Source organism: Pristiophorus japonicus, chromosome 19 (assembly GCF_044704955.1).
Source record: "Pristiophorus japonicus isolate sPriJap1 chromosome 19, sPriJap1.hap1, whole genome shotgun sequence".
NCBI classification, from domain to species: domain Eukaryota; kingdom Metazoa; phylum Chordata; class Chondrichthyes; family Pristiophoridae; genus Pristiophorus; species Pristiophorus japonicus.
The window spans coordinates 25,557,216-25,580,476 of record NC_091995.1 but is presented as its reverse complement, the minus strand read 5'-3'; the positions used below and the strand labels follow the sequence as shown (position 1 = coordinate 25,580,476).

General features: G+C 44.8%; 2 protein-coding genes across 6 annotated transcripts in view; both read left to right on the top strand.

Annotated features, from left to right (window-relative positions):
* Positions 1-436: 436 nt before the first annotated feature.
* The window catches only part of LOC139229802 (SLAM family member 9-like), a 62,185-nt gene continuing 39,360 nt past the window's right edge, over positions 437-23,261 (top strand). For all 5 annotated transcript variants that reach the window (XR_011587808.1, XM_070861392.1, XM_070861393.1 and 2 more), the window contains exon 1: positions 437-562. Coding sequence is in view for 4 of the 5 variants with exons in the window: in XM_070861392.1 (XP_070717493.1) it covers positions 484-562 (79 nt within the window). In the remaining variant the exon portion in view is untranslated. The remainder of the gene's footprint in view (positions 563-23,261) is intronic.
* Positions 11,633-12,625, top strand: LOC139230576 (alpha-2,8-sialyltransferase 8F-like). The gene is given in 1 exon segment (XM_070862400.1): positions 11,633-12,625. A coding segment is annotated over 1 exon segment (993 nt).

Genomic DNA, 23,261 nt, shown 5'->3' with positions numbered 1-23,261 from the left:
TACTGTCATTGTTATGTTCAGAATAACTCCACAAGACTGCATGCTGTAAGCTCAAACTGCTGTGACCTTGGTCTCTTTAATATAACTCCAGAGTGAGGAAGCAGCATGGTAGACTGCCTTTTATACCTGCTTGCCCAGGGTATGCAGGTAACCCCTGGGTCTCCCACAGCTGCTCCCCCTGGTGGCAAGTCTTACACATTGGTAAAGTTTACATACATAACAATCATCCCTTTTGTCATTCAATCATTCCTGTCTTCCAGCCTATCGCAGACCTTCCCTTTTGTTCTTTCTTCACCTCCTCCCTTTTCTTGCTTGAAAATTGTTCCCTCTCTAACCTTATTCCAGTTCAGACGAAAGGTCACCGGCCTGAGACATTTCGCCTTCTCGCCACAGAATATCTTCATAGCCACGCCCATTAGAGAGGTCACACCCCCCATATTTTTACTCGAGTCGATTAGTAACGGACATCTCTTAACAAAAGACATGTTCAGTCCAGGCTCTAAAAATCCACCCAGGATAGTTATCAGCTGGCTACTTCTGACAGTCCTGAACGAGCAAGGGGGTGAGTTCATATTTTTAGTTTATGGGGACGTCCCGGAAATAAAGGATGGAGCAGACGCGATTAAAAGCGTCGGGTGCAATGTCTTTTGTCAGTTTCGATTAAGCGATTTCTCTCCGCTCCCGTCCCCCTCCACCTTTTACCCCAACCCCTTCAAGGACTGTGTCCCTCTTCCCCCCGCCCTTCACCCATCGAGGACTGTGTTTCTGTGTGTAGAGTATGGCGTTGAGCGAGAAAAACTCTCCGCTCAAAAATTCTGATGCATTACCCTTTCCGGGCTTGAGATGATCACATTAGCCGAGACCACAGTGCGGGAATGGTGGGAGTACTTCGGGCCGAAGCGATAATGGCGTGTTTAATGCTGCTGATGGCATCTGACCCCCTCTGATAAAATGGTGCACAACGGCAAGAATGCCTCGCTGCAGATGATTCATCAGGGTCCTTGTAAAACAGTGTACCCCGTGTAACTGAATATTATAAAGGAGGATTGGGACCAGAGCGGATGCCCTGATCTTTCCGATCTTACTGTACGAATTGCGCCTGATTACAATTGTTCCCCCCCCCCCTCCCCCTGTGGATAACGCCCAGTATCTTTCTCATTGATAATTTGAAAAGGACTGGCAATTATCACTGCAGTGTGAGCACTGGGAGTGGATAGGGATATGGCAGCTGTCTGGGCTCCAATAGACTTGATCGCAAGTGCCCCTGATCAAAAAAACAAGTAAAGCAAATATCGATGTAAAAATGCGCAGGACGCTGCATTGTCTTCGATTCACTGAATTGGTGCCGAAAACACAAGGATTAGAAGGGCTGGACATCCCAAAGGGGCACTTGATCACACAAGTAAACAGGTTTCAGAATCGCAGAACTGAATAAAAGTGTCGAACCCACTCTCAAAGGATCTGCAGCACCTATCACTCCAAGACACTACTGCAACATCCTAAATATCGAATTTTTTTTGTGGATTTGTTCATGGAATGCGGGTGTCGCTGACAAGGCCAGCATTTAGTGTCCATTCCAAATTGCCCTTGAGCAGGTGGTGGTGAACTGCTGCCTTGGGGGCATAGTTTCAGAATAAGGGGTCGGCCATTTAAAACGGAAATGAGGAGGAATTTCTTCTCTCGGAAGGTCGTGAATCTTTGCACGTCTCTGCTCCAGAGAGCTATGGAGGCTGGGTCATTGAATATATTTAAGATGGAGATATACAGATTTTTGAATGATAAGGGAGTCAAGGGTTATGGGGAGCAGGCAGGGAAGTGGAGTTGAGGCCAAGATCAGATCAGCCATGACCTGAAGGATGTTTCCAGTGGGGTTCCGCAGAGCTCGATACTGGGTCACTTGCTTTTTGTGGTATATATCAACAATTTAGATTTGAATATAGGCAGTATGATTAAGAAGTTTGCAGACGACAGTAAAACTGTGTGGTTGATAATTAAGAGGAATGTCATGGCCTGCACGAGGATTGAGGAGGAATTCATAGAATGCATACGGGATTGTTTCTTAGAACAATATGTTACAGAACCTACAAGGGAGCAAGCTATCTTAGACCCGGTCCTATGTAATGAGACAGGAATATAAAACGATCTCCAAGTAAAAGATCCTCTCGGAATGAGTGATCACAGTATGGTTGAATTTGTAATACAGATTGAGGGTGAGGAAGTAGTGTCTCAAACGAGTGTACTATGCTTAAACAAAGGGGACTACAGTGGGATGAGGGCAGAGTTAGCTAAAGTAGACTGGGAACACAGACTAAACGGTGGCACAATTGAGGAACAGTGGAGGACTTTTAAGGAGCTCTTTCATAGTGTTCAACAAAAATATATTCCAGTGAAAAAGAAGGGCGGTAAGAGAAGGGATAACCAGCTGTGGATAATCAAGGAAATAAACAAGAGTATCAAATTAAAAACCAATGTGTATAATGTGGCCAAGGTTAGTGGGAAACTAGAAGATTGGGAGAATTTTAAACGACAGCAAAGAATGACTAAGAAAGCAATAAAGAAAGGAAAGATAGATTACAAAAGTAAACTTGCGCAAAACATAAAAACAGATAGTAAAAGCTTTTACTGATATATAAAACGGAAGAGAATGACTAAAGTAAATGTTGGTCCCTTAGAAGATGAGAAGGGGGATTTAATAATGGGAAATGTGGAAATGGCTGAGACCTTAAACAATTATTTTGCTTCGGTCTTTACAGTGGAAGACACAAAAACCATGCCAAAAATTGCTGGTCACGGGAATGTGGGAAGGGAGGACCTTGAGACAATCACTATCACTAGGGAGGTAGTGCTGGACAGGCTAATGGGACTCAAGGTAGACAAGTCCCCTGGTCCTGATGAATGCATCCCAGGGTATTAAAAGAGATGGCGGAAGTTATAGCAGATGCATTCATTATAATCTACCAAAATTCTCTGGACTCTGGGGAGGTACCAGCGGATTGGAAAGCAGCTAATGTAACGCCTCTGTTTAAAAAAGAGGGCAGACAAAAGGCAGGTAACTATAGGCCGGTTAGTTTAACATCTGTAGTGGGGAAAATGCTTGAAACTATCATTAAGGAAGAAATAGCGGGACATCTCGACAGGAATAGTGCAATCAAGCAGACGCAACATGGATTCATGAAGGGGAAATCATGTTTAACTAATTTACTGGAATTCTTTGAGGATATAACGAGCATGATGGATACAGGTGTACCGATGGATGTGGTGTATTTAGATTTCCAAAAGGCATTCGATAAGGTGCCACACAAAAGGTTACTGCAGAAGATAAAGGTACGCAGAGTCAGAGGAAATGTATTAGCATGGATCGAGAAATGGCTGGCTAACAGAAAGCAGAGAGTCTGGATAAATGGGTCCTTTTTGGGTTGGAAATCGGTGGTTAGTGGTGTGCCACAGGGATCGGTGCTGGGACCACAACTGTTTACAATATACATAGATGACCTGGAAGAGGGGACAGAGTGTAGTGTAACAAAATTTGCAGATGACACAAAGATTAGTGGAAAAGCGGGTTGTGTGGAGGACACAGAGAGGCTGCAAAGAGATTTAGATAGGTTAAGCGAATGGGCTAAGGTTTGGCAGATGGAATACAATGTCGGAAAATGTGAGGTCATCCACCTTGGGAAATAAAACAGTCAAAGGGAATATTATTTGAATGGGGAGAAATTACAACATGCTGCGGTGCAGAGGGACCTGGGGGTCCTTGTGCATGAATCCCAGAAAGTTAGTTTGCAGGTGCAGCAGGTAATCAGGAAGGCGAATGAAATGTTGGCTTTCATTGTGAGAGGGATTGAGTACAAAAGCAGGGAGGTCCTGCTGCAACTGTATAGGGTATTGGTGAGGCCGCACCTGGAATACTGTGTGCAGTTTTGGTCACCTTACTTAAGGAAGGATATACTAGCCTTGGAGAGGGTACAGAGACGATTCACTAGGCTGATTCCAGAGATGAGTGGGTTACCTTATGATGATAGATTGAGTAGAATGGGTCTTTACTCGTTGGAGTTCAGAAGGATGAGGGGTGATCTTATAGAAACATTTAAAATAATGAAAGGGATAGACAAGATAGCGGCAGAGAGGTTGTTTCCACTGGTCGGGGAGACTAGAACTAGGGGGCACAGCCTCAAAATACGGAGGAGCCAATTTAAAATCGAGTTGAGAAGGAATTTCTTCTCCCAGAGGGTTGTGAATCTGGAATTCGCTGCCCAAGGAAGCAGTTGAGGCTAGTTCATTGAATGTATTCAAATCACAGATAGATAGATTTTTAACCAATAAGGGAATTAAGGGTTATGGGGAGCGGGCGGGTAAGTGGAGCTGAGTCCACGGCCAGATCAGCCATGATCTTTTTGAATGGCGGAGCAGGCTTGAGGGGCTAGATGGCCGACTCCTGTTCCTAATTCTTATGTTCTTATCTGGATGGCTGCAGATTAGGAAAAGGGGATGTGCAACGAGACCTGGGTGTCATGGTTCCTCAGTCACTGAAAGTGGGCATGCAGGTACAGCAGGCAGTGAAGAAGGCAAATGGTACGTTGGCCTTCATAGCTAGGGGATTTGAGTACAGGAGCAGGGAGGTCTTACTGCAGTTGTACAAGGCCTTAGTGAGGTCTCACCTGGAATATTGTGTACAGTTTTGGTCTCCTAATCTGAGGCAGGACATTCTTGCTATTGAGGGTGTGCAGTGAAGGTTCACCAGACTGATTCCAGGGATGGCTGGACTGTCATATGAGGAGAGACTGGATCAACTGGGCCTTTATTCACTGGAGTTTAGAAGGATGAGAGGGGATCTCATAGAAACGTATAAGAATCTGACGGGACTGGACAGTTGAAATGCGAGAAGAATGTTCCCTATGTTGGGTAAGTCCAGAACCAGGGGATATAGTCTTAGGAAAAGGGTTAGGCCATTTAGGACTGAGATGAGGAGAAACTTCTTCACTCAGAGAGTTGTTAACCTGTGGAATTCCCTGCTGCAGAGAGTTGTTGATGCCACTTCATTGGATATATTCAAGAGGGAGTTAGATATGGCCCTTACGGCTATGGGGATCAAGGGGCATGGAGAGAAAGCAGAAAAGGGGTACTGAGGGAATGATCAGCCATAATCTTATTGAATGGCGGTGCAGGCTCGAAGGACCGAATGGCCTTCTCCTGCACCTATTTTCTGTGTTTCTATATCAACCTACTGGTTAGATGGGCAGAGCAGTGGCAAATGGAATTTAATTCCGAGAAGTGGGAGGGCTAATAAGGAGTAGGCCACTTAATAGTGTAGAACAAAAGGACCTTGGAGTGCTTGTCCACAGATCCCTGAAAGTTGCAGACGAGGTGGATCATGTGGTTAAGAAGGCATACGTAATGCTTGCCTTTATTGGCCAAGGCATAGAATATAAGAGCAGGGAGGTTATGCTTAAATTGTATAATACTTTGGTTAGGCCACAGCTGGAGTACTGCATGCAGTTCTGGTCGCAGTATTATAGGAAGGACATGAATGCACTAGAGAGGGTGCAGAGGAGATTTACTAGTATGCGGCCTGGAAAGGAGAATCTTAGTTATGAGACAGATTGGATAGGCTGGGTTTGTTCTCATTGGAACAGAGGAGTTTGAGAGGAGACCGCCATTGAAGTGTACAAAATATTGAGGGGTCTGGACATAGTGGATAATAGGGGCCTATGTCCATTGGTGGAGAGGTCTATTATGAGGGGGCATAGTTTTAAGGTGGTTGGTGGAAGGTTTAGTGGGGATTTGAGCGGGGGGGCTTCTTTACGCAGAGGGTTGTGGGGATCTGGAACTCAGTGCCTGGAAGAGTGGTGGATGCAGAAACCCTCACCACTTTTAAGAGATGGTTGGATGGGCTCTTAAAGTGCCGTAACCTGCAGGGTTACAGACCTGGAGCTGGTAATTGGGATTATACTGGCTAACTTTTTGTTGTCCGACGCAGATATAATGGTAATTTCAGCAGGGAATCGAATACAGCTAGGGTGATCTCCTGGACTAGTTTCAATTGCCTGGATGGGTCAGAGAGGAATCTTCCCAGATTTTTTTTCTCCCTATATTGGCCTGGGTTTTTATCTGGTTTCTGCGCCTCCCAGGAGATCACATGGCTCCGGTTGGGATGGAGTGTAGAAGGTTTCAGTAGAAAGAGGTGTCGCAGTTGTGTGAGGCGGACTGGTTGGGCTGGGTGCTCTTTGCCTTTCCGCAATGGTTCACTGTTCGTAGGTTTATATGTAACCTTCAAGGCTGCTGACCAAGGGCCGTGCTGCTCTTTGTCGGCCGGCGTGAACACAAAGGTCGAAATGGCCTCCTTCTGCGCTGTAAATTTCTATGTTTCTATTTTATTGAACAGCAGAGCAGGCTCGAGGGGCCATATGGCCTACTCCTGCTTCTATTTCTCACGTTCTTATTGAACCGCTGCAGTCATTGTGGTGAAGATGCAGGCAGGGGTCCACAAGAAATGTAACCAGCCTAAATATAAACAAAACAGGAAAAGAGAACATAGGAAAGAATAAAGTAAGTGAGGACGTTGATGGCAAGGCAATAAATAAATAGAGTTGTAGAACAGGAGTCTAAAAAGATGGTTAAGCATAATGGGGCTGAATTCGCGGCCCCTATGGGCATGTACGAGGTGTGCACACATCCGTAAAGCCCCTGCAAATTCCGAGTTTAGGCATGCACTGAGCAGGTGTCTAAACTCGGAACTTGTAATCTGCCAAGAATCCTCTTTATAGATTGTACATATCTATCAGAAATGGACATTTGCAGGCGGAGAGTTAGGCTATATGCCCAACTTCTTCCCGTGAAATTCTTATGCTTGATAAAAGCAGGGCTAAGACAGAAAAATATTTTTATTTCAATAATTTAAACAGTTTAAAAACCTGTGAAATGAGAAGTTTATTTTAGACCCTTTAAAATATGTAAATTTATTTTTCAAAAAATTAAAATTTGTTTTAAAAATTAGTCACCATTTTGATTTCAAATATGTGATGTTTTAAAAATTTTTATTCTAAGTGTTTGTGTATTTTTTGGGGTATTCCCATTCATACTTATGGTGATTCTATATATACAGAACTTACCACAACTATGAATGGGAATGCCCCTTCTTTGATTGGTTCAGCCGGCCCAGATGATCCCAGGGACGCTTGCAAAATGCCTACATCCCTGGGATACGTGGGCCTCTACGCAGGCCTACGCATAGAAACCCAGGACCATCAGGTAAGTTCGGCGATATTTTTCAGGTCGCATGAAGCCTCCGACCGCAATTTCTGCACCAAAGAGGAACTCTTATTCAAATAAAACTCTTATTAGTTCAACTATCTGTACATCAATGTGTCCGTAATAAAACAGGAGAGCTGGATACAGTCATGCGTTGTGAGGTACCAGACATAACTCGGATTACTGAGGCACGGCTACGGAAAAATCAGGACTGGGAATTAAACATTGCAGTATATAATGTCTTTAGAACAGTTACAGAGGGAAAAGGAGAGGTGAAGTAGCTGTACGTATTCGGGATAACATATGGCAGTAGAAAAATTAGTTATCAGCAAGACTAAAATAGAATTCATATGGATAGAGATAAAAGATAATAAAGCATCAATCACACTAATATATGTAGTCTACAGACCACCTAATAGTGGAAGGGAGGTGGAGGAAGAAATATGTGGACTAATTATGGAAATGAGTAAAAAACAGAATAATAATCATGGGGGATTTGAACTACCCTGATATTAATTGGACAGAAGAGGTAGGTAAAGGGGATAATGGATTGCAATTCCTGCAATGTGTACAGGACTCCTTTCTAAATCAATATGTAAAAAGCCCAACAAGGGAGGATTCACTATTGGATCTAGTGATGAGGAATGAACCAGAGCAGATAAGAGAAGTAAAAGTAGGCAAACAATGATGTAGAATGTTTAAAACTGTTCAACAGAGTGTAGGAACAATATATTCTGCTAAAAGGAAAGAACAAATTAAACACTAATGGGGCTCCATGGATGAATAAAGCCATAGGGGAACAATTGAGGGTAAAGAAAGAGGCATACATTAAGTAAATGGACAGCAGGGGAATGCATAATAAGGGAGAATATGAAGAGATTAGGAGATAAGTCTAAAAAACACAATTAGGAAGGCAAGGCAAAGAGGAACTATAAAACTAAATTATCGAGGAACATAAAACAAAATAGTAAAATATTTTACAGGTGAATCAATAAAGAAGGAAGGTTGGGATGGGAATAGGGCCGTTAAGGGATAGACAGGTTAATATCACCAGTAACAATAGAGAGATGGCAGAAACATTAAATAATTATTTCGCTTCAGTATTTACCAGGGAGATAGAGCAGGTGGACATAACATTGGATGATGAGATCAGTAATGAGATAAATGCATTAAAAAAAAGGTATATATTAAATAAACTAGTCAAACTGAAAGAGGATAAAACCCCTGGTCTGGGTGGATTGCGTCCACACATTTTAAAATAATCTAGGGAAGAGATAGCAGAGGCATTACTACACATTTAATAATTCATTAGAAAATGGTGTCGTGCAAGAGGACTGATGGATAGCAAATGTAATATCTATATTTAAGAAGGTGGATAGAACATGTCCAGGGAATTATAGACCAATCAGCTTAACATCGGTGGTAGGAAAAATAATGGAATCCCTACTAAAGGAGAAAATAGAAGAACATCTAGAAACCAAAATAATAGTAATTAATAGTCAGCATGGATATCAAAAGGGAAAGTCTTGCTTGACCAACTTCATTGAATTTTTTGAAGAGGTAACGGAGAGAGTAGACAATGGTAATGCAGTAGATGTAATTTATCTAGATTTTCAAAAGGCCTTCAATAAAGTACTCCTTAATAGACGATGATTAATGATGAACAAGGTCAGAGAATGCAGAGTCAGGGGACAAGTAGCAGAATGGATAGCTAGCTGGCTTCAAGAGAGAAAGCAGAGCATAGGGGTAAAGGGTAGCTAGTCACAGTGACAGGAGTTGGGTAGTGATGTTCCACAAGGATCATTGCTGGGACTACTGTTGTTCACAATTTATATTAACAATTTAGACTTTGCAACCAAAAACATAATTTCTAAATTTGCAGATGACACCAAATTGGGGGGGTTAGTCAATACTGAGGAGGACTGCAACAAATTACAGTAGGACATCAATAAACTTACAGAATGGACATATAAATGGCAAATGAAGTTCAACACAGATAAGTGTGAGGTATTACGTTTTGGTAGGAAGAATAGGAAGGTCACTTATTACTTGGAGTGTGCAAGTCTAGGTGGGGTAGAGCAACAAAGGGATCTCGGAGTACAAATACACACATCACTAATGGTTGCAACACAGGTTAGCAAGGCCATAAAAAAAGCAAACCAAGCACTAGGGTTTATTTCCAGAGGTATAGAGTTGAAAAGTAGGGAAGTTAAACCTGTATGGAACCTTGGTTAGACCACACTTAGAGTACTGCATGCAGTTCTGGTCACCCTATTACAAAAAGGATACAGAGGCACTGAAGAGGATGCAGAGAAGATTTACAAGGATGATATCAGAAATGTGAGGGTATACATATCAGGAAAAAAATGAACAGGCTGGGTCTTTCTCTTGATAAAAGAAGGCTGAGGGGTAACCTAATAGAAGTTTTTTAAATCATGAAAGGTTTTGATAGAGTGGATAGAGAGAGAATGTTTTCACTTGTGGGGAAGAGCATAACTAGAGGCCATCAATATAAGATAGTCACCAAGAAATCCAATTGGGAATTCAGAAGAAACTTCTTTACCCAGAGAGTGGTGAGAATGTGGAACTCACTACCACAGGGAGTGGTTGTATCGAATAGTATAGATGCATTTAAGGGGAAGCTAGACAAGCATATGAGGGAGAAGGGAATAGAGGGTTATGCAGATACATTTAGATGAGGAAAGACTGGAGGAGACTCGAGTGGAGCATAAACACCGGCATGAACAAGTTGGGCCGAATGGCCTGTTTCTGTGCCGTATATCCTACAGTCCTGTTAGGGAGAGAATTGCAGAATTTTGACCCAGCGATGATGAAGGAATGGCAATATATCTCCAAGTCAGGGTGATGTATAACTTGGGAGGGGAACTTGGAGGTGGTGGTGTTCCCATGTGCCTGCTGCCCTTGTCCTTCTAGGTGGTATAGGACACAGGTTTGGGAAGTGCTGTTGAAGAAATCTCCCTAATTTTAAAAATGAAGTGAAACTTCTCACCACTCCAGCCCCGTTGCCCATTTTAATTTGCAAACTCTCAGCACTGAGATAGATCAATAGTTACGCTAACTCAGAACATCCGATATCAGCCTAAAAAACAAATGTTGAAAACTTTCAAATTAAAACAATGTAAAAAATGTGGTAACTGGAGTACGAGAACAGATCCCTTGAATAATAGAGAGACACCCTTCCCCTGCCAAAAAAAAATAGTCTTTGATACCTATCATCATGGAGAGATCCCTGCTGGGTACAGTAGATCCCTCTGCTACCGCCATAATGTGGGAGGGGAGGGGAGGGGGGGAAGAGCGTGGAAGTTTGTCCTCCCGAGTGATCATGTGCCAGCTGGAACATATGTTGCAATGGAGATCCCCGCCCACATACCCTGTAATTGACGTGAGCCCTCACTGAGAGATACTATAAGCAGCCAAATTAATTACGCTGGCATAACAGGATACAAATCATAACATAAGAAATAGGGGCAGGAGTAGGCCATTTGGCCCTTCGTGACTGCTCCATCATTCAAATAAGATCATGGCTGATCTTCTACCTCAACACCTTCCCTGCATTATCCCCATATCTCTTAATTTCCCCCCAAATTATCGATCTCTGTCTTGAATATACTCAACGAGCATCCCCAGCTCTCTGGGTTAGAGAATTCCAAAGATTCACAACCCTTTGAGTGAAGAAATTTCTCCTCATCTCAGTCCTAAATGGCCGACCCCTTATTCTGAGACTGTGACCTTGTGTTCTAGATTCCCCAGCCAGGGGAAACATTTTCTCAGCATTAACCCTGTTAAGCCTCTTAAGAATTTTATATGTTTCAATTAGATCACCTCTCATTCTTCTAAACTCGAGGGAATATAGGCTTAGTCTACCCAATCTCTCCTCATAGAGCAATCCCCTCATCCCAGGAATCAGTCAAGTGAACCTTTGTTGCACTGCCTCTAAGGATATTTCTTGGGAGCCAAAATTCAGCTCCCCAAAAAAGGGCGCTTACCGCCGGAAAGCGGCAGCTAAGCGGTGGAGTCGAGCAGCCGCCAACTTCCGGTCCAGTGACCGCCGCCGGTGAAATTCAGCTCGGGGATTTTTCTGAGGTTCCCCACTTCTGCCCCGCCCCTGCCGACCGTTCTAAGTGCATAATCGGTGCACCTTGTTTTCTGTGTGTGGGACTTGGTTGCGCGGCGGCCATTAAAGGCGAGGGACCACTGCCGCGGCCGCCATTTAATTTTTTTTGCCGGCTGACTTCTAGATCGGCCGGCCAATTACGCACACAGGATTTGGCCGGGCCGCCCACCTCTTGGGTGCCAGGCCGCTGGCCCGGCCGAAACCCTCCCTGGTTTATTTTTTTCATTATTTTGTGTCTGTTTCATCTTCTGGATGAGTGGAGTTAAGCCAAATGATTTCAGCGTCGAGAAGAAGAAATGGAAGAGTCAGCTGGAGCTTAATTCATCAGAATGTGCGGAGCTGAGCAAAGCACTTACTCTTAAACCAATGAGGTTTTCTGAAGATGATTTTCTTAAACTAGTCAAGGAAATTCAGAAATGCGAGTGGAAAAAGAATCCTGAAGAGCACACAATTTTAAGATCAGAGTTGGAGAAATGTTGTAATGCAACTCAAAATACGCCACTGGGAATAAATCTGAGCTTTGATGCAGAACCTAAAACAATTATGAGGATTACATAAGATATTCTTAAACTGATTCCTAAGACAGATCCTTTCAAAGACCATGTATTTAAACGTTGCTCTGTTGTTGGAAATGGAGGAGTTCTAACTAACAGCAGCTGTGGAATGGAAATAAATCAGGCTGACTTTGTATTCAGTTGTAATCTTCCCCCTGTCATGGATTATATGGATGATGTGGGAACTAAAACAGATATTGTGACAGCCAATCCAAGTATCATTACAAGGAGGTACCAAAGTCTGAATTTAAGGAGAAAACCTTTTGTGGACTATATATCTGCCTATAAAGATGCATTTATTCTGCTGCTTGCATTTTCTTATTCAATCAATACGTCACCTTCATTTAAAGTTTCTTACACTCTACAAGATTTTGGAACAAAACAGAAGGCAATATTTTTAAATCCATCATACATGAAAACTATCATTCCGTTCTGGAAAGGCAAAGGCGTTAAAGAATATCGTCTTTCTCCCGGTTTTATTATATTAAGCGCAGCAATGGAGCTGTGTGAGGAAGTATGGGTGTATGGATTCTGGCCCTTCTCTAAAGGTGTGCATGGAAACCAGTTCCACCATCATTACTATGACAATATGATGCCAGGTACAGCTCACTCAATGCCTAATGAATTCTACAAACTTCTGCAGCTTCACATGAAAGGCATTGTGAAATTGCACGCCGATAAATGTGAATAAATATAGGATTGATATACTGCAGGAGACAAACTTTATTAGTTTGTGAATCATAGTACAAAATGTATTTTTATTAATTGATGCATGTTATAAACTGTTTAATTGTGGTGATAGTTGTGGAGGGTGTTTTTCGGTGATTCCGGTGAAGAGGCTTGAGATGCTCGGACTGTTTTTACTGATGTAGGGAAGGATGTGAGAAAAGCCACAAATGAGGCCAGGACCCAGAAATGCTGAGTCTCGGCCTTACAGCTGGGATTCCACAATAGTCTTTTGGAGACCTAAACAAGGATTAAACAGGGTCACGGCTGGGGGCATGGACTCCCTATGTTAAGGCATCTGGCATTGGGTAACCAGAAATACACCTTGTGAGACATAACTTGCCAATACATTTGAATGTGGGGCACATCTGGGGTTCAAGGCTGTGATCGTGTTCTGGGTTCCTGAAGAGAAACCCAATTTTATTTTTTAATTAAATGCAGCCCCTTATAAATGGGACCACTGAGAGCCTTCTGTTTCCGAGGTGAAGACACCTCCCCCGGCCTGATACATTCCAGCTACATCCATCCACCTTGGCTCCATATCCCTTAATAACTTTGTCTAGCAAAAATCTATTGATCTCAGATTTAGAATTATTATTTGAGCTAACATCTACTGCTTTTTGTGTGAGAGAGTTCCACACTTCTGGCACCCTTTGTGTGACGGAGTATTTCCTAACCTCTTCTGGCTGGCCTGACTCTGATTTTAAGGTTCTGTTCCCTTGTCCTAGGCTTCCCCACCAGCAGAAAAGGATTTTTTATCTACCGTAACAATTCCTCTCAAATCTCAGTCAAGTCACTTTCTATATTCCAGGGAATACAAGCCTAGTTTATGTAATCTCTCCTCATAATTTAACTGTTGGTGCCCTGGTAACATTCCGGTACAGCTATGGAGAGAACCCAAGCATGGGATTCATTTCGGATTGTTCTAGCAAATGCAATGTGCCGAATGGCTAACTTGTCTTGGGGACTGGAAAAGTTAGATGCGGAAAGAATGTTCCCGATGTTGGGGAAGTCCAGAACCAGGGGACACAGTCTTGGGATAAGGGGTAGGATTTTTAGGACTGAGATGAGGAGAAACTTCTTCACTCAGAGAGTTGTTAACCTGTGGAATTCCCTGCCGCAGAGAGTTATTGATGCCAGTTCATTGGATATATTCAAGAGGGAGTTAGATATGGCCCTTACGGCTAAAGGGATCAAGGGGTATGGAGAGAAAGCAGGAAAGGGGTACTGAGGGAATGATCAGCCATGATCTTATTGAATGGTGGTGCAGGTTTGAAGGGCCGAATGGCCTACTCCTGCTACTATTTTCTATGTTTCTATGTTTCTGGTGGCCCAGTGGACCTAACCTAAAATATAGCAGCGTCTCTCCCCTTTAAGTGAAGGGGAGAGACATGGTGGTGCGCACACTTCATGACATCATCACCGCTCCGATGATGATTGACAGCAGCGGTGACTCCATCCTGTCTCCACTTCCACCCCTCTAGAATGCCCCCATTATGACCTACTTCCAGGTCGCTTCAAAATAAATGACAAAGAGCTGAATTTTGCCGAAGAGGCGACCTCATCCGACGTGGCGGAAAAAACATTTCAGGATCGGTAGGTGCGACCCGTTTCGGGCCGGGGTGAATTTCGGACCCCGGAATTGTACACAGTACTCCAGGCGTGGCCTCACTAATGCTCTGTCTAATTGCAGTAAGACCTCTTTCCTCTTGTACTCGAATCCCTTCGTAACAAAAGCAAACATACCATTTGTATACTATTCTGTCCAAGTTACTGCCCGTGTTTTATTGTAAGCAAATTGTATGCAAATCAGCACCAATGTCAGTTGCAGGTCGGGTTGAGATCATTTAAAGAGACATATCCTAACGTTGAGGATTTTGGTTTGGTAACGGGTGCAGTGGCCCGGAATTTGTGATGGGTAATAACAGCATTCACTGTTACTATCCCCTTGAAACTCTTTGCAACTTCAGGATGTAGCGCATGCGCATCCGAACATGGATATCCTGAAGTTGCGGTCAGTCATTCACTGCTCTGATACTGTCTGCGCTGTGGCCCCTCACCAACACATCCTCCCCCACCCCCGTCAAACCCCCCAGCCCCCTCCCCAGCCATAGCTGGCATTCAGTATAAAAGTGAAATTAGAGAAACTGACCAAAAAAAATCGTCTCATCCGCGGTAATACCACTGTTAAGTAACCCATTAGCGGTTCGACCCTTTTGTATTAGGTGTAACTGTGGCTTTAACAACATATTGATTGTTAAACAAATGTTACGGCCCTAAAAAAAAACTAATTTAAATTTCATGGAGTGTCAAATCTATCCACTTTAATAAAAGTTACAATTTTTAAGAAACATTAAAAAAAAATATTTTTTTAAAGTTCGTTCATCTTTATTTCAGGATTATCCTTTCCTCATGTGAGAAGCTCAAACTTTTTTATTGCTCTCCAACATTTTTAACAAGTTAGATTCAAAAGAGCTTCATCATCATAAGCAGTCCTTCGAAACCAAGGAAGACTTGCTTCCACTCTAAGAGTGGCTGCACAGTCCAATGCGGGAATTACAGTCTCTGTCACAGGTGGGACAGACAGTGGTTGGAGGAAAGGGTGGGTGGGGAGTCTGGTTTGCCACATGCTCCTTCCGCTGTCTGCATTTGGTTTCTGCATGCTCTTGGCGACGAGACTCGAGGTGCTCAGCACCCTCCCGGATGCTCTTCCTCCACTTGGGGCAGCAAAATCCATGGCATGACCTTGGACAACGTGGGCCATTTTCCACACCTTGGGAAAAGAGCTTACTCACTTCCCGGTTCTCGGTCTGTGAGAATTCTGCATTGTGTTTGGCTGTTCAGCCCACCAAACTACGATGATTTCAACTGCACGTCGGAAAAGCCAAACTTCTTGCCACAGATCTGTGAGGGAAGCTTACTTTGGGGCTGGGGGTGAACGCATTTGCCAAGCTGCTGACCACAAATTATGGGCGAGTGGGTTTAATGTTTTTCCATATTGATGATATGTTCACAGTTTGAAAGTCCCCTGGGGAACTCCTTGCTGCACAGTCCCTGAGGGTAATTTTGACTTTGGGCGACAGTGCAAAACAGACGCTATCGGATTGGCCGCCAATCAATAGAAATGAAAACCAGGAGAGCGGCAAAATGGGCGGCTGATCCGATATCGCTCGTTGTAGACCATCGGCCAGAGTTAAAATTACCGTTGGTATATTCTTCAACTCGTCATCACTTTCCCATCAATCCTGCAGTAGACGTTCCCCTCATATCAGGGGATTTTTCGAGACTTGGGTTTTCCCTGGTTATTTTGTTTATCCCTGTTGTCTGTGAGTTAACGCTGTACAACACATAAACACTGCAGGTGAGATTGCTCATTTAATGTTGTTCTTAAACAGCCGCTCGAGTTGTGATGGCCCCTGAACCACAGTATTACTTTGTAACTATTGAAATAATCGCAGGAGCGGAGACAGGTGTGTAATATAGGGTGGGCAAGTGTAATACCTAAGGCTGGATTAGTGTTGGTGTTTAGTGAACGTTTTTACCGAGTCTTTCTTCAAGAGATTTGATGAGTTGGGATAGAGTGTACCCCAGGACCGTGAAAGAAGTGGGCTTGGTGGGCCCTCCTCTCATTCTGTGGCTTCTAACATCTCAGCCTGAGCCAGCTGTACATGGGGGAGGAGAACAGCCGTGGGCACTATTAGTTTGAATGATGTTCCGAGCTGGTGGGGCCATGTTGGTAGATTTGGGATTCTTTCATGGTTTTATTCTAACTTTTCAGCCACAGTGGAGTTTGGCTGTTGGACTGTGAAACTGGGAATGGGATTTAAATAAGAGGGCAGATTCCCAGCTCATGCAGTGATATTTAAGGAGTGCAGGGACGCAGGCTTAGGTGTGTATCGATGAGTACCACCCCAGGCAGTGCCTTCACTTACTGAGCCATCAGGGGGCTGGCTGATGAATTATTCTCTGAGGCTCCAATCTGTGACCTGGGCATGGGTTCATCCTTTGGCCTTTTTAAAAGAAAAACATTTCCTAACAGTAACGGTCTTCCCATTTCCTGACTTTGATCCTTGTCAAAATGTGATATTATTCTCAAACAATGGGAGCGGCTGCGTGCTTTCCTGCTTTTCTGTTACACAATGTTCAGTCAATGGGGGTTATTCGGTCACTAATTTTTAATGCTGCCCCATAATATACGTTGCATTGATCCATTACGCCTAGTGTTTCGCTCGCGTTTGTCATTCGTTATACCACATAACAACAACTTGTATTTATATACCAGCGCCTTTAACATAGTAAAATGTCCCAAGGCCACCTATAAGACAAAAGAAAATTTGACACCGAGACAGATAAGAGGAAATTACAGCAGATGACCAAAAGCTGGGTCAAAGAGGGAGGTTTCAAGGAGTGTCTTGGAGGAAAGGGAGGTAGAGAGGCGGAGCGGTTTAAGGAGGGAGTTCCAGAGCTTAGGTCCCCGGCAACAGAAGTCACGGGCACAGATGGTCAAGCGATTATAATCAGGGATGCTCAAAAGGGCAGAATTAGAGGAGTGCAGATATCTCAGGATTGTATCTCAGAGGGTTGTAAAACTGTGGAATTCGCTGCCTCAGAGAGCTGTGGAAGCCAGGACATTGAATAAATTTAAGACAGAGATAGACCGGCTTCTTAACCGATAAGGGATTAAGAGGTTATGGGGAGCGGGCGGGGAAGTGGACCTGAGTCCATGATCGGATCAGCCATGTTTGTATTAAATGGTGGAGCAGGCTCGAGGGGCCGCATGGCCTACTCCTGTTCTTCTGCTCTTATGGGATGGGTGGGCTGGGGGGGGATTGTAGGGCTGGAGGAGATTACAGAGATAGTGAGGGGCAAGGCCATGGGGGATTTGAAAACAAGGATGAGAATTTTAAAATTGAGGCGTTGCTTAACCCGGAGCCAAAGTAGGTCAGTGAGCACAGGGGTGATGGGTGAGCGGAACTTGGTGCAAGTTAGGGCACGGGCTGCCGAGTTTTGGATGACCTCAAGTTTACATGGTGTAGAATGTGTGAGGCCAGCCAGGAGGGAGTTGGAATAGTCCAGTCTAGAGGTAACAAAGACATGGTTGAGGGTTTCAGCAGCAGATGAGCTGAGGCAGGGTGCTCCGCGAATGAGCGAGAGTAGTTGGAATGATTCTCCTGGAGTCTTTCAAGCCCACGGTGGCTCTCATCGCGGGGAAGCAGGTGTCCCAGATGGACCAGCTTCTGCCAGCCTTTCTCCAGCGGGGCCCCGAGGGGGAAGACCTGGCCAATATCTGAAGCTCCCTCATGTGCAGACCTCGAGGGGGTCTCATGGAAGTAGATTCATTGGCACTCTCGGGAGAGACTGCGACAGTTGTGGTCGCTGGCGCAGGGTGCAGGCTCGGAGGTATCGCTGCCCAGTGCCATGACAGACCGAATAGTTCCAATCAGGTCTGTGCAGATGTGATTCCCGCTGGTAACCTAACCCAACAGGGTGGGGTGGGGTCGGGTTGGGTCAGACGTCTTGTTTATACCCTGCTCGATTGTGCACTCCATTAACTCCACGGAACTCACCTGTCTTGGCCAGGCAGGCTAGGTTAAAATTGGGGCTCCGGTGTTAAGCCTGACCCTCAAAGCATCTGCTGCAGCACTGTCACCTGCCTCTCCAGTAGCCACCAGTATCCTTTCTACCTCCTGCTGGCACTGCATTTCTGCAGGGAAACACTCTCCCCAGGGCCTTTCGCATGTAGTGCAAAAACCTCCCAGTAATTTATTGCAGGTACAACAACAACTTGTATTTATATAGCGCCTTTAACGGAGTAAAACATCCCAAGGCGCTTCACAGCAGTATTGGGAGATAAAAAATTTGACACCAAGCCACATAAGGAGAAATTTGGGCAGGTGACCAAAAGCTTAGTCAAAGAGTTAAGTTTTAAGGAGCTTCTTAAAGAAGGAAAGAGGTAGAGCGAGATGGAGAGATTTAGGCAGGGAATTCCAGAGCCTAGTGTCTAGGCAACAGAAGGCACAGCCACCAATAGTTAAGCAAGTATAATCTGGGTTGCTCAAGAGGGCAGAATTAAAGAAGCACAGATATCTTGCAGTGGGTGGGAAGGATGTGGAATTGAAGGAGATTACGATGGGGCAAGGCCATGGAGGGATTTGACATCGAGGATGAGAATTTTGAAATCGACGCATTGCTTAACCAGAAGCTAATGTGAGTCAGCAAGCACAGGAATGATGGGTGAGTGGGACTTGGTGCGAGTTAGGACACTGGCAGCCGAGTTTTGCATCGCCTCTAATTTACGGAGGGTAGAATGTGGGAGGCCAGCCAAGAATGCATTGGAATAGTCAAGTTTAGAGATAATAAAGGCATGGATGAGGGTTTGAGCAGCGAATGAGCTGAGGCAAGGGTGGAGACGGGCGATGTTATGGAGGTGGAAATAGTTATGCTGCGGATATGTGGTCGAAAGCTCATTTCAGGGTCAAATATGAAACCAAGGTTGCGAACAGTGTGGTTCAGCCTCGGACAGAAGTTGGGGAGAGGGATGGAGTCAGCGGCCAGGGAACGGAGTTTGTAGTGGGGGACCGAAAACAAAGGGGGCTAATTTTTAACTGGAGCACTCATTGTGTGCTGTGTCCGCCCGAAAGGCTCCAACGAAAGGCCCAAACCATTGTGCCGGTTGGGCCTGGTCTAAATATTTCGGGTGAGTTGCCAGGGTGTGGACAGCTCGCCATTCAGGGCTGAACAGTCTGACGTCTCCTCTGTTGAGCCGAACCAAATGTTAAGCGCTGAAGAGGGGTTGGGTTGGGGGATATCTATCTGGGGGCCGGGTCACATGAGCAAAAAAAAAAAATGACTGTTGGGCGGGGGGGGGGCTTTTTTTTTGACTGGCCTCACTTTAAGGAGAGCTGATTAGGCTGCTCAGCACCTGGTACCAATGGATAGAGTTTGTGACGCGCTCAGCCAATTGGCACAGGAAAATAGCATGGGGTTCCACAATTAGCATAAGACCCTGATCTTAATATTGTAATACAGCTCTCATTGGGTCAGGTGGGAATGGGATCGCTAGCCGCCCATTGCAAGGCATGCCTGAAAAAAATTCACCTCGGACAGTTCGGCATAAATGGGTCCTTTTCGGGTTGGAAATCGGTGGTGAGTGGTGTGCCACAGGGATCGGTGCTGGGACCACAACTGTTTACAACATACATAGATGACCTGGAAGAGGGGACAGAGTGTAGTGTAACAAAATTTGCAGATGATACAAAGATTAGTGGGAAAGCGGGTTGTGTGGAGGACACAAAGAGATTTAGATAGGTTAAGCGAATTGGCTAAGGTTTGGCAGATGGAATACAATGTCGGAAAATGTGAGGTCATCCACCTTGGAAAAAAAAACAGTAAAAGGGAATATTATTTGAATGGGGAGAAATTACAACATGCTGCGGTGCAGAGGGACCTGGGGGTCCTTGTGCATGAAATCCCAAAAAGTTAGTTTGCAGGTGCAGCAGGTAATCAGGAAGGCAAATGGAATGTTGGCCTTCATTGTGAGAGGGATGGAGTACAAAAGCTGGGAGGTCCTGCTGCAACTGTATAGGGTATTGGTGAGGCCGCACCTAGAGTACTGCGTGCAGTTTTGGTCACCTTACTTAAGGAAGGATATACTGGCTTTGGAGGGGGTACAGAGACGATTCACGAGGCTGATTCCGGAGATGAGGGGGTTACCTTATGCTGATAGATTGAGTAGACTGGGTCTTTACTCGTTGGAGTTCAGAAGAATGAGGGGTGATCTTATAGAAACATTTCAAATAATGAAAGGGATAGACAAGATAGAAGCAGAGAGGTTGTTTCCACTGGTCGGGGAGACTAGAACTAGGGGGCACAGCCTCAAAATACGGGGGAGCCAATTTAAAACCGAGTTGAGAAGGAATTTCTTCTCCCAGAGGGTTGTGAATCTGTGGAATTCTCTGCCCAGGGAAGCAGTTGAGGCTAGCTCATTGAATGTATTCAAATCACAGATAGGTAGATTTTTAACCAATAAGGGAATTAAGGGTTATGGGGAGCGGGCGGGTAAATGGAGCTGAGTCCACGGCCAGATCAACCATGATCTTGTTGAGTGGCGGAGCAGGCTCGAGGGGCTAGATGGCCTACTCTTGTTCCTAATTCTTATGTTCTTATGTTCTTATGTCTTGGGTGGTCGTATTTTATTCAGCTTAAACTGGGCGGGGGGTGGGAGTTGAAATCTTCCCGTCCCCCTGCAACCAACCAAAGGGTTTGAAATATTTTTGTGTAAACATGTTTAGTGAACGCCTTCTTTTTCTGAAGTGACTCAATTTCCAATGTATGTGACCATTGCAGCTTGCGGGGACTTATCTGTGTTGTGGGTATTAGCTGCTTGTGACAGATGATCACAATTACACAACAATAGGTGGGTCTTAGTCGTTAAGCACGAGCTCAGCCAGTGCTCGATCTTGTGCTTTTGTTCCGCTTGTCTGTTTTCAGCACTGCACAGTAATACTTCCACCCCACCTTCCCCCTCTCTGTGGGCAGGAACTGCTTACTTCTCTATCGAGTTTCTGGTTTAGGAGTCAGCCATGGCTTTTTGGATGGTGCTGTCGCCTCTTGAGTCAGAAGTTCGTGGGTTCGAATCCCATTCTAGACACTGCAACACAAAAATATAGGCTGTCAGAGCTGCCATCTTTCAGTTGAGACATTAAACCCCGAGACATTAAACCCCGAGGCCCCACCTGCCCTCTCAGGTGGGCGCAAAAGATCCCATTGCCACGAGTTCAAAGAAGAGCTGAGGGGAGCATCTCCTCGGTGTCCTGGGCCAATCCCTCAACCATCATTGCTAACACAGATTATCTGGTTGTCACCTCATTGCTGTTTGTGGGAGCTTGCTGTGCGTAAATTGGTTTCTGCGTTTCCCTGCACTACAACAGTGACTACGCTTCAAAATGTACTTCATTTGGCTGTAAAGCGCTGTGGGACATCCTCAGCTCCTGGAAGGTGCTGTATAAAGGAAAGGTCTTTGTTATTTTTACTTCTCCTCTCCTGAAGGCGCGATGAGGTCTGGTACTTCACCCAAGTGAGCACAGACAATGAGCACGGCAGGATATTCGTCATGGCTGAGCCCAAACTTGTGCTCACCTAATGCCCACTCCCTCACTTTCCAAGAGGGCAAAGGGAGGGTGGTCACTTGATACTGACCAGAAGCGGTAACCTGAATTCTGTTTGAGTCTGTATTTCAATGACAACTTTAGCTAAGAAGGCAGAGGGAGGGCCTATTTAATGGACATAGCTCCCTGAGAAGGCCTTGCGCTGCAGATCTCAGTAGTACAAACTGGCAGTTTCTACCTCATAATCGTTGTCAGCATGTTTTCATTGTGACATTTCCTTACTTGTTTCAACTAGCTAGTATCTGTATACAAAACAAAACACAAAAGAATGTGTTTGTACTGGAAACATAGTACACAGGTACAGCAGTAAGACTGTTTTAATGGCATATCGAATCAAACATTTTTTTTTCTGACAGATTCCTCCTATAAAGTTCTGCTTCTTTAGTTCCCTATGGTAGATAGCCTTACTGAAACATAATTCACTTCTGCTTCAGCAAATGAGAAACAACATTAATCATCTCCAGGGAACTTTCCTTGGCGGTTAAATGTGTAAATCCATCGCCCTGTGTTTATGTGAATGAATTCAACTTAGTCAAGGCCGCAGTTGAGGCAATTAAGTTGTCATGGGTTACAGAGGAGAAAGTCATCCGAAGTTCCTGCTCACTACCCAGTGATCCCTCCTGCAAAGTGCCTGTGTGGACATTGTGTAAGGACTAGGATCGGGCTAAGTTGCAGATCACCCGCATGGTCAATTTCAAAATTCTCGTCCTCGTTTACAAATCCCTCCTTGGCCTCACCCCTCCCTATCTCTGTAACCTCCTCCAGCCTCATAACCGCAACCCCCCGCCCCCCCCCCCCACCCCCCCAGAGCTGTCTGCGCTCCTCAAATTCTGCCCTCTTCAGCATCCCTGATTATAATTGCTCAACCATTGGTGGCCGTGCCTTCAGCTGCCTGGGTCCCAAGCTCTGGAATTCCCTCCCTAAACCTCTCCATCTCTCTTCCCTCCTTGAAGACGCTCTTTAAAACTTACCTCTTTGACCAAGCTTTTGGTCACCTTCAGTAATTTCTTATGTGGCTCGACGTTAAATGTATTTGTTTTGTCTTATAACACTCCTGTGAAATGCCTTGCGATGTTTTTATACGTTAAAGGCACTATATAAATACAAGTTGTTGTGGAATATCGTGCAGCATTCACTATCTGGGAACACACACACAGAATGGTGCTGAAAAGGTGGCCATTGTCTGTATAACCTGTACCCCAGCAGGAGCCGACACCCTCAACAGAAAAAGAGGAAAATCATTAATTCAGTGTGAGTTAGTGTACCTTCAGTGATAGGGTCTGAGTGTTGACAGACCCTCACTGACTTGCTCTGAGAGTGGACAGACCCTCACTGACTGGCTCTGAGAGGGGACAGACCCTCACTGACTGGCTCTGAGAGTGGACAGACCCTCACTGACTGGCTCTGAGAGTGGACAGACCCTCACTGACTGGC